The 12,841-nt window shown below is 37.0% G+C and overlaps 1 protein-coding gene across 1 annotated transcript in view; it reads left to right on the top strand.

The window, feature by feature from the left end:
* The window catches only part of PAPLA1 (Phosphatidic Acid Phospholipase A1), a 95,425-nt gene that overhangs the window by 58,873 nt on the left and 23,711 nt on the right, over nt 1-12,841 (top strand). Inside the window, exon 2 of the mRNA XM_090119055.1 lies at nt 9,354-9,959. Within this exon, the coding sequence (XP_089975181.1) occupies nt 9,354-9,959 (606 nt within the window). The remainder of the gene's footprint in view (nt 1-9,353; nt 9,960-12,841) is intronic.

Below are 12,841 nucleotides of genomic sequence, written 5' to 3' on the forward strand. Positions count from 1 at the left end.
CGTGTAGGTACTAGTGTACACACGTAAGAAGTGGAACTTCTTTATGACCTTATTTTTCAAAAAATAATTTACTATATGCAACTTTACAGAAATACGTCGAATCACGCGTGGTAGGGATAAGTAAAAGATGGCGCGTAACGGAAAAATGTCACGCGTAACGAAAAAATGTTACACTAAATTTTTTTTCAACTTTTTCACTACATTCCACTAAATTTTTATCGGAGATAAAGAAGTTTCCCTTCAATGAACAGCACTGATAATTCATTTACTTATTTATTTACATAAATGACACACATTGCATGACTTGGTCCATTCTATCGAGCGAAATTCGTATGCAGCGAGCGGCGTAGTAAGGGGTGGACCGGTTTTCAATTTGTTTGGCGTTTATACTCTATATTATAGAGTACTGGCTTTATACTGCGGTTTAGTCCGCGCATGGAAATTCCCATAGTAATGAGATATTTCTTCGCCTTATATATTTAACGTGTGAATAAATATTTAACGACGTAATTATTAAAAAAAATATATTTTTATGGTAAAATAAAAGGTCTTCACCAAAATATTGCTCTGTCGTCTTTTTCAGTCTTTCAATTGTGTAGGTTGACCGGATTATTGTTATTGAAGTGAAACTTCTTTATCGGGGTTGGACAAAAATTTAGTGTAACATTTTTGCGTTACGCCGTACGCGTGACATTTTTGCGTTACGCCGTACGCGTGACATTTTTGCGTTACGCCATACTCGTGCCATTTTTAAGGTTATAAAGAAGTTTCACAGTTTTAAGGTTATAAAGAAGTTTTACGTATGTACTCTAGTACACGCATACATTTTTTTTTAAAAGTGAAACGCATCAAATATGCCTTCGTGTTTGTTACGATATTGCACAAATAATACGGTAAAGTGACTAACATAACTTTTCATCGGTAAGTACCTAACTAGATAATAATTTTTAAAACTTAGAGCAAAAAAATGGCGCACAGATTTTGTTCGTGGTGTCTCCTCCATACGTAGTAGGTAATATTATCTCAATGTTGCGGAGACAAAAGTTGCTCTTGCGCGCTAGCTCTCAAACTATGGTTTAATATTGTTTTAACAAGAATCACTATGGGCTGATTTTTCAATCCTTGGATAAAACGCGCTCCATCTTAGGCCACATCTCAGCTTACCATCAGGCGAGATCGTGGTCAAGCGCTTCCCTATCGTACAATAAAAAATAAAAAAAACATATTCGTCGAATAATAATATATAAAACTACCATTTTAAAAACGTATTCTAATTGCCCGTATTTGACAGTTTACGTGACATTTTAATATTATCGTGTAATACTTTATTGGACGGATAAGTTTTATCCAAGCATTGAAAAATCGGCCCTATAAAGTATGAATTAAAATGATATGGACGCTATGATACATGACCTATCTCGTTTATAGTTTAGTGGTTTCGTTTTGATTTATGGCAAACGCGTGGAATCTTATCTTCTTCTTCTTCTTAGCATAACTCGAGAACGGCTGAACCGATTTCGATAATTCTTTTTTTATTATATTCCTTAAAGTACGAGGATGGTTCTTATCTAGAGAAAGCGTAAATATTATGTACCACGGGCGAAGCCGGGGCGGACCACTAGTAAATAATAAATACTGCGGTGTTTATGTGAAGATTCAACTTCAACTTATGTTTAGACAAATATACTCTACTAGCTGTTCTCCGCGGTTTCACCCGCATTGCTCCGTGATGATGATATATAGCCTGTAGCTTTCCTCGATAAATGAGCTATCTAACACCTAAATAATTTTTCAAATCATACCAGTAGTTCCTGAGATTATAGCGTTCAACAGCTAGTTACAAATATATATAATACTAGCTTTCCGTCCCGTCCGATTAGGGCCCTTCTGGCCTCCTCCACTCAAGCGACAGCTCAAGCCGAGGTTCGTGGTCCCCGTCAAGGGGGGACGCCCTTGTGCATGTCGCTACCAGGGTGAACCTTCAGTTCACCCCCGCGTCCGCGTTAAAATGTAGAAGCCCTTCTGGCTAACATTGAGAGACACCACACATAAAAAAAAAAAAAAAACTAGCTTTCCGCCCGCGGCTTCACCCGCGTTTTTTCCGATTTTTTCCCATAGGATTTCCGGGATAAAACCTATCCTATGCGTATTTGAGCAACAAATTTAAGGACATTTTAAACTTTCGGAATAGGTACATAATATATTATGTATTAAGGTATCATAAAAATAAAAATAAAAAGTTTGGCCCATTAACTGGTTGAACACGATTTTCGAGTTTTTTTTGTTATTTCCGTAAAAAGCATCGTGATATTATCCTTTATAGTAATGATTTAAATATTAAGAGTAATATTATAATACTACTAGCGGTCCGCCCCGGCTTCGCCCGTGGTACATATAAAAAATAGATGTTGGCCGATTCTCAGACTTACCCGATATGCACAGAAAATTTCATGAGAATCGGTCCACCCGTTTCGGAGGAGTATGCAGACTAACATTGTGACACGAGAATTTTATATATAAGATAAGATTTTAAAATTATTGTTTATATGTAGCATCACTACATAGTATAAAACAAAGTCGCCTTTTCTGTCCCTATGTCCCCATGTATGATTAAATCTTTAAAACTACGCAACGGATTTTCATGTGGTTTATTTTAATAGATAGAGTGATTCAAGAGGAAGGTTTTAGTATATAATTTATTATTATGTTTTAGACAAAGCGGGCGAAGCCGCGGGCGGAAAGCTAGTAATATTATAAAACTGAAGTGTTTGTTTACTTGACCGCGTTAATCTCAACAACCATGGGTCCGATTTGATATTTCTCTCTCATATAGTTCATTTATCGAGGAAGGCTTATATGCTCTATATCATCACGCTAAGACCAACAGGAGCAGAGCAATGCGTGTGAAACCGCGGGCGCTAGCTAACTAATTAATAAAAAAAACATAATTAACGTAATATTCTCTATCACAAAATAAATGACATAACGTAATACGGAACGTGCCAATCGGCCTTTTTAAATAGATATTTAACAATCTTTCGTTCAAGGGAATGTTGGTCAATGTTTGGCAAGCGACCATTGCGCCGGATACGGTTTAAAGTGGGATTTAAAACCATTTTTGAAGTGAAACTTCTTTATCGGGGTTGGACAAAAATTTAGTGTAACATTTTTACGTTACGCCGTACGCGTGACATTTTTGCGTTACGCCGCACGCGTGACATTTTTGCGTTACGCCATACTCGTGATATTTTTAAGGCCATAAAGAAGTTTCAATTCTTACGTGTGTACTCTAGTACACGCATACATTTTTTTTGAATTACATATTGTATTTCAATAGCAGTTAAGTACTTGGATAGGAGGACCGAGGAAGGTAATTGAGGGGTGCATATAAAACTAAAGTGGCGATGTGACAAGATGCGGGTTTTAAGCGGCATTTAAAATCGATAAAGTAAAGCTTTTCGATAAATGGGCTTTTAGTATTGGAAGAATTTATCGAATAAGACCTGATCCTGATATTAACGCGTTCAACCAAACAAATTTACAATTTTACACTAATACTAGCGGCCCGCCCCGGCTTCGCCCGTGGTACATATGAAAAATAGATGTTGGCCGATTCTCAGACTTACCCGATATGCACAAAAAATTTCATGCGAATCGGTCCACCCGTTTCGGAGGAGTATGCAGACTAACATTGTGACACGAGAATTTTATATATAAGACTAGCGGTCCGCCCCGGCTTCGCCCGTAGTACATATGAAAAATAGATGTTGGCCGATTCTCAGACTTACCTGATATGCACAGAAAATTTCATGAGAATCGGTCCACCCGTTTCGGAGGAGTATGCAGACTAACATTGTGACACGAGAATTTTATATATAAGATTATAAATGCGTAGTTTGTGAGGATGGCTGGATGTTGGTTACTCTTTCACGTACCTAATAATAGACGGGCATTTCTCCGCAACTCGACGTCAAGCGCCTATTTTGCGTGAGAGAAACCAGCTAAAACTGAAACCACCCGAGGTCCTCCATGAAGCCAAGCAGCTTGTGAGGGCTGCCAAAGGCTTCGGGGAGGGACCCAGGAGACCCCAGGTTGATTGCCCTGTACTCCGCAACCCCCTTACATTCCATGATGACGTGGGCTGCCGTTTCCTCGGTCGCCATGCATGCTCTGCATAGCTGACTGTCTGTGATCCCTAGATTGAAGAGATGTTTGTTAAAGGGGCCGTGCCCTGTGAGGGTCCCTGTTATTACGCGTAGTTGCACTCTACGTAGGTTGAGAAGCCGACGTGCAAGTCTCGAGTCAATGTCCGGTAGGGCTTCTCTGGCTTGCTTGCAGTCAGATCTGCTTGACCATTCTGCTCTTTGAGCAGTGCTAGTGAGCTGGGTAATCATCATCCGGGTCCAGATACCACGAACCTAACCTATATTAATAATTATTCATTGTACACCGTAAATAGGCTAATATATATATTATATATATATATATATATTAGCCTATTTACGGTGTACAATGTACAATATATGTCTATAGTAATTAAAGGTGCGAACAGCTGATAAATGTTTTGGTGTGGCCGTGTTGTGGCGCAAGTTGGTGTGACGGGCATTTGTTATAATGTCCAGGAACATGATAATTGTTTGAAAATTAAATACATGTCTGTAATGATAACCTAAGTAAATACATAGCCTATTCTTGCTTTTTCATTTTTACAATCAAACTCAGCAATTTTTAAATGCTTTACATTTGAAACGTAAATGATAGCTACTACAATAATATATTTTCGAATTCCACATCGAGATCGAATTGTTTATATTCTTTAAAAAATTACATATTATATTTTAACAAGCAAAACTTACGATTAAGTAGACGTTTTCATAAATGACTTTTCTTACACTTTAAAGGTAACACTCGAATGAATCACAATATGTGCGCCGCAGTAAAACTAACACTAACAGTAATCTCTGACTGCGCCCACTTCCTTTAGTTAAATTGAGGCTAAACTTAAATGACAAAAGGGTTTTTACGTAGTTATGAAATTGTAATGTACGTAAAAGTACGTAAGTTTTGTAAATAATGGGCCTTCTTCACAATGGGCAGCGTTGGGCGAGTAGAGGCAATCACGATAGTGTAGACTGTAGAGGGCACAGAATACATAATATGTAGTAGCTAAACGCTACAGAACGGACACTCTCCGCTTCCCGCCAAAATTAAACTTACCTCACCCCCGCGCGATCAGACATAAAATGGGCCATATTTTTCTGCAAGGACGATACGCAACGAAGATTGACAACATTAATCAAATTGACTTAAAGTAATTTTATTATTTTGGATTTGTGATTATCGTTTTTCGTAGAAAATGGTTAGATATTGTGCTGTTTACGGATGTATTTCATCAGAAAAACGAGAATTTTTTTTTTACGCTAGTCACAAATGTGCCAACCATAAAGCGTTAACACACACATTTGCAGTCTGAGTCTCTACAGTGTGACTGTCAAAACGATCATTTTGTATGGAGTGTCCGGGGTGTGGTAGAGGGCCTAATAGTATCGCTTCAAATTTCAAATTTAATGAAGCGATATGATTGGTTATTTACAAACACATTCCTGCCTACATATCCACACACCTTCTTGGTGGAGAAGCACCGTTAATATTTAAGTTTTGTAAATAATGGGCCCTCTTCACAATGGGCAGCGTTGGGCGATAGAGGCAATCACGATAGTGTAGACTGTAGAGGGCCTAATAGTATCGCTTCAAATTTCAAATTTAATGAAACGATATGATTGGTTTCCAAACACATTCCTGCCTACATATCCACACACCTTCTTGGTGGAGAAGCACCATTAATATTTTTATGATCGGCAGTCATTGTTGATGTTTATTCATAACTAGCGACCCGCCCCGACTTCGCACGGGTGCAATGCTGATACTAAATACACTACAGAAAAACTGTGAACGTTGTATATAAAAACATAGCGGCCCGCTCCGGCTTCGCACGGATATAAAATACTAGCGGTCCGCCCCGGATTCGCCCGTGGTACATATTTCGCAATAAAAGGTAGCCTATGTTCTCTCTCAAAGTCTAAAGATTATCTGTGCCAAATTTCATCAAAATCGGTCCAGTAGTTTATGCGTGAAAACCATACATACATACAAACCTTTCCTCTTTATAATATTAGTATAGATCACAGCTATGGCGGCAAACATCGTCAATCATTTGTTGGGCCAACGCTGCCCATTAGGTGTGAAAACTCGGCGGTAGGTGTATGTATACGTATAGTTTTCGTCATGTTCTTAACAGGTGTGAATATCTTTTGGATTATCTTTAGTTTGCTTTCTATATATGTATCACATATTGAAATATTTTTTTGTGTAAAGATCGATTTTGACTTATATGAAAGAAAAACGAATACTAGGTAGATAGTTAATTTGGTATGACATTTTTATTAATACATTTTAAATTGCTTGGGTATTTTGTGAAAAATACTAAATTTATAATGTTACCATACACAGAGTTGTATGAAAACATATTCACGAAAAATGCAATCAGTTAAAAATTAAATATATTAACATAAAAATTTAGTATCCCATACTATGTCTTTGCGTAAACATCGTTGTTTATCCAATTAACAACACGACTGTACTATTCGATCAAAAGAGAAATACCACCGCGCCACCTCCCTTTATCAAATCGTTTTTATACATAGCGCGACATAGTTGCACCTACCCTGTAAGTCAAGTCATTAGTCCATAGGTATGTATTGTTTGTCGCTAATTGATACGTTCGTAACTGCTTCATTAGATGGAACTGCTTTCTAGTGGAGTACAGTCGTGTAGAGATGTAGGAATCATCCTAATATCGTATCCTACTAATATTATAAACGAGATAGTTTGTGAGGATGGATGTATGTATGTTACTCTTCCATGTAAAACAAGTCATTAGTCCATAGCAATGTAGACGAATGTATTGTTCGTCTAATTGACATGTTTTAAACTGCTTCATTATATAGAGAACTGCTCGAGATTGACTGAGCCGCTTTCTAGTAGAGTATACAGTTATGTAGAGATGTGACAAAATTCCTACTGGTTTTATCCAACTATACCACAGATTAGAGAATAGTTACTTCGTAACAGATACATCACTCCCATACAAAAGCTAAAATACCTACGCTATATTTACCTACAAAATGTGCCGCAACTCGGCTGCAGTAAGAAATGTACTCTACGAACACGCACCGAGAAGCGAGTTTCCCGCGCACGCCGCGTGATTGCGTCATCAAACGAAAACTTTAGGGTTGTACCGAGCGCGTAAATTAAACACAGAGTTGCTGAAACACTTAATTTTTTATTGTTAATTATATTTGTTACATTATACAATAAAAAAAATGAAATCTTATTGATAGTAGTTGTTTCCTTCGGTTTCACCCGCGTGGACCCGCTATATGTGTCTCCTGGTTCCTGTTTAGGCAATTGAAAAAAAGACAATTCCTTGTTATTCACTCTTGAACTCCGACACCCGTCCACATCGCAATAACCGAGCATCTTGGTAGCGAGCGCGGGAAACGTGACGCGGGTGCGCAGTCTCGCGTGTGCCAACCAACTGCCGCTTGGGTCGGTACCGACCTACTGTGCGGTAGGCACTTATAGCGCGACCTTGAGCGAGTGACGGAGGCCTGACTATACTATTACAAATGCGAAAGTTTTTGAGGATAGATATATTATGATGTTTTTAGTTTTTTACCTTTGACGACGCGGTTGGCGCAGTGGTAAAGTAACTGCCTACTGAGCCGACGGTCCCGGGTTCGATCCCCGGTCAGGGCAAATATTTGTGTGATGAACTCAATTATTTGTTCTTGGGTCTGGGTGTTATTATCTATATATGTATTTATTAAATATTATATCTATCGTCGCCTAGTACCCACAACACAAGCCTTAACTGAGCTTACTGTGGGACTAGGTCGATTTGTGTAATAATGTCCTATAATATTTATTTATTTATTTATTTAACTCGAAAACAACTGAACGGTCTACCTTGTTACCGGAACTGTGTTTACCTTTGCGGATTCCTCCCCGGACATAAATAGCACAGCACAAAATTTACATGTCTTTAGATTGATAGATCGAATTGTATGTATGTCTGCACGTATCGCGATGGTATATCGAATGTTTTTGTATAGCAATACAGAAATGTGGTTTTGCTCTATGTCTAGGATTTATTTTCGCTACAAACACAATCGTTAGTAATTTTATCAAAACTAAGTATATACGCTTATCATTAAGAAACTTATCATGTCTTCATACTGCAAATATTTCATATTTTATTTCATTCAGCATAATAAAATGCTTTAAGTATTTTTGCTCGACTGTACTATTTTGATTGCTGCCTAGATCAGCGCCTGAGTGATACCCAGGTAACAACTAGATAGCGGTTACTTAAGTTTTCTTAATAATTACAGCCTTGTCTAGGAAATTTAAATGAAGTGATATGTCCTGATCGGTCGGTGGTTTTATCTGTGTCGACTTGTAGAGCAAATCTATTTAAATTGGCATCTATACTATCTATAGTTTATAGTCTATACTATAATATAATATTATAAAGCCGAAGAGTTTGTTTAAACGCGCTAATCTCAGGAACTACTGGTCGGATTTGAAAAATTCTTTCGGTGTCAGATAGCCCATTTATCGAGGAAGGCTATAGGCTATCATCACGCTAAGACCAACAGGAGCGGAGCACTGTGGGTAAAACCGCGAGACGCAGCTAGTAATACATAATTCTTATAACTATAATGCTATGAGGTTTGAAAAGGAATGTTAGTAAGGATTACATGTACTAAATAGTTGAAATTACGGACATTTACGGATTTTAAACGCGTTTAAAATCGTTATAACCTAAACACTTTCTAAATGTATAAAACTCGCGTAAAATCAATCACCAAAAAATACTATATAGTTGAAGAAAATAACGTTTCATCCGTTTTCGTTGCAATATTTACAAAAATCTAAAAAATCTTGTTTACTCTTAAAACATCGTATTGTGACTGTTTAAAAATATTTTGGTAGGCTGATGGCTGATATCCAATATCACGATTTTCAAAACATATTTTAATTTTTGAATTTGGTTTAATTTTTAACATGGAATTTTATATTGTGTACTCGTATTAGCACTGAGCTAATAACCGTGAAATTGTATTGTTACTGAATATTCATGCTACTTTATTAAACTAAAAGTAGAAATGACGTATCAATGTTAGCGATGTCTGTATTGCGAATTTTGTTAAAACATATTTTACTATTTGATTCTCGAGACTAATTCTGTAAATATTTCACATAATTTAACTTACTTTTTTTCTTTCCAGATATACAATGCGGGCCCCAAACAGCTACCTTGGCGAACACCACGCAAACTATATCAAACTTCCCATCTGGCGACGCTAATTCAAATCCGCTCCCACCAAACATTTTCGCGAACGTCAATTTGAACACGTCACACATAAAAAAAGATTCGCAAAACAATGAAATTAAAGAGATCACAACGTCCACTCAATCGAAGGCGTCCGTGAAGTCGGATGATGATTTCGACGTGAACGAGTACTTTGCGCGTTTGCAAGGCTCGAGATACGTAAGCGCTCCATTGAGTAGCATTATAAAGGAGGATCAGAATGCGAATTTGCAGGCGGTAGAGGAAAATCTAGAGGAGATTAACTTGAACGAGCCTGAGAAAGCCAACGAGGAGGTACAACATAGTCTAACAGCGGATATTGCACAGAATTTCTCACAGTTACCTACAGTGCTGCCGCAAGTAGCGAGTGCGGTGTTCAGCTCGTTTTCTAATATGCTAAGCATGAAGAGCAAGGATGTGCCTGATCTTGGTAACGTGTATAGAGAGGAGAGCGTGCCGCTGGGCGTGCCTGATGCTCCTAGAAGTGTAGCACCGCCTCCACTTAAGGAACCGCCAGCTATTGGTAAGTTTAAATTTATAGATGTAAGCAAACTTTGTAATGTTGTAGGTGATATTATATTGAAGAGAGATTTGGTTTGTTTTGTCGGTAATGGTCAATGGATAAAGTAACTGAAGCGATTTGGAATGTAATAAGTAGAAAATTACGTGACTATCGAGAGACATAGGCTTCTTTAAATATTTATGTCAGTTCAAGCTAGCTAAGTGTACGTATAAGATTTATATTTTATATTATTACGTAACAGTATGATTATTCTAGCTGCCTCCTATTACTTTGTGCGCTAGATTTTACACACTTTTGCGAAAAAAGCAAACCTGGTCGTCATATTTCTTCTATGTATCTAGAAAATGATGTTCATCCATAGACTAAACAACAAATACAGAACGTAAAAAACAAATAGACTATAATATAAATATAAAGAGTAAATTAATATAATAACAAGCAAAAACTCTACCTGTGTCATCGACTATAATCATATAGGAAATCAACTATTAAATAGAATTGGTAATCCAATTGTTATTATTTATTTTATATAATAACTAGCTTCCGCCCACGACTTTGTACGTGCATCCCCGTTTTTCCCCGTTCCCGCAAGAATTTCGGGAAATCCTTTCTTAGCGGATGCCTACGTCCTCCATCTACCTGCATGCCAAATTTCAGCCCGATACGTCCAGTGGCTTGGGCTGTGCGTTGATAGATCACTATATCAGTCACCTTTGAGTTTTATATATATAAGATACATTACTTATAGTCACAATAATTAGGGAAGAAGTAATTTTAAAAAATAATGAATAATTCGCCTTTTAAATACGTGCATTCTTAAATTTTTAAAGGTGTGTCAAAATAATCTACTAAACTTAGTTTTAACCTACTTACTGTTTATGGTGTTTTTACCGTGAGCGTATCAGGCGATTAACGAAATTTAGTTGACTACTTTGGTTCTAATTAACATAATGCATACGGTTAATAGTCTCCTTGATCCAGTGGTTATATTTAACGATATAATCGGGCCTTAGTTTGAGTGGAAAAATGTGTAGAAACTGTTTTTGACTGTGTTCATGTATTCTTGCTTAAAAAATACGTTCAAACAATCAGAAAGACATATAAATTTTAAAGCAGTTGAATGCCATAAAACCAAAAATATAAATTCAATCAGAAAGACGTCTCTTTTTTGTATTATAAAAACATACGATACGAATTTAAAACCTTCTGGGGGCTACGATCATGTCTTTTTTTTTTTTGAAGTCCCGTGTCCCCAAGTGAGGTAAGGGGCAGATGCATTATGCATACATCTGTTTCACTGATCGATTATATTTAGGGACAAGTAGGTGATCAGCCTTCTGTGTCCTGCCATACCGAGACATTTTTTTTTCTTCGTCTCAACCGGGAATCGTATCCAGGACCCCTCGGTTCTACGCTCACGCGTCAACCACTGTACCAAGGAGGTGGTCACACGATCATGTCTTAGTAGTATTATTGCCAGTGTGAAAAAGTGATGGCACTAGACGACCTATATTGCTGTATCATTTGTCGATCTTGGAAATACATAATACTGCTTTTAGACACCATGGTACCCTGGTGTTGTAGGGAATGTCTACTCTCAAATTTTTGACAGGACTATACTTATAAAACTGAAAAGTTTGTTGGATTGTTTGTTTGTTTGAACAAGCTAATCGCAGGAATCAACGTCCGATTTGAAAAAATATTTCACTGTTAGATAGGCCATGTTTCAAGGAAGGCTATATTATATAATCACGCTAAGACCAATAAGAGCGGAGCAATGCGAGTAAAACCGCGGGGCACAGCTAGTCTCAGATAAAGGTACATACGATGTTAAAAGAATGCGAGGCAATGAAGCCTTTTTATTAATAATGAGCGGTACTCGTCGTAATTTCGGAGTGCGCTCAAAAAATCACATCGGCAATGACCTCCCGTGACCCCGCGTGCTTTTCGGCGTAATTAAGTAGCCAGGTTGAGAGCAGGTGGTCGTATGACTCATTGATTGTAATGCAATGTAGCCTCCTGGTAGTCCGGTCAAAATAAACAAAAATATGTGGTAAACTAGTCGAAAGTCGCATGGAGCTAGAAATTGGCAGAAATGTTAAATACGCCATTATAGGTTATATCAAAAATTCTCTACGATACTAGTTCTGCAAAAAAAGTTATCCAATGTATTAAAACATGTAAAATTATAGTTGTTGTTGTTTATCGTGAAAATAGATCAGGTTTTTCGTTTGTTACTCGATTACGTATGTCGAAAAAGATTGAATGAATTGAAATTGAATGTTTAAAAATAATTGAAATTATGAACAACTACAATTTTATTTTCATACTATGATACTAACGACAAAATAACTGTCCGTACAAATGCTGTCGAATTTCTTAGAATTTAAATTTTCATAGATTTTCCTTAATATCATGTATAATTCATTTTGTAAAGATATTAAACTAGGAGCAATTGAAATTAATGCAAATATGACATAACTTGAACAAATAATAAAATCACATAGAAGTACAATGTCGTTCTTAATACATTTTTTTCACAATTTACCGTTGCGTTGTTTGTTCGAAATAATGTGGCACTTACATGTGAATAGTAAATTACTGCGTTGATTGGAATTAAACTACTAGAGGAAATTGTGTTTGAACGATTTGTGCTCATTGTCAATGACGATACGGTAAAAATGACCTTGGATCACGTCATTATTGTGTAAGAGTCAATCTTTGATACTTCTATTGATGGTGTGGTAGATTTGAATAGTGGAAGGAAGCGTAGGTGCAATGAAAAGTATGAATTTACGATAAAAAATATCGATCTCGGTAAAGGAGATGATTTATTGGATGATATATTTTGTAGTAAATTTAGGGAAATTAAGTCAACCCAG

The sequence above is a fragment of the Colias eurytheme genome, chromosome 31, assembly GCF_061535395.1.
Source record: "Colias eurytheme isolate Ceu_HAF_F1 chromosome 31, ilColEury1 Martin Lab GWU primary, whole genome shotgun sequence".
NCBI classification, from domain to species: Eukaryota; Metazoa; Arthropoda; class Insecta; order Lepidoptera; family Pieridae; genus Colias; species Colias eurytheme.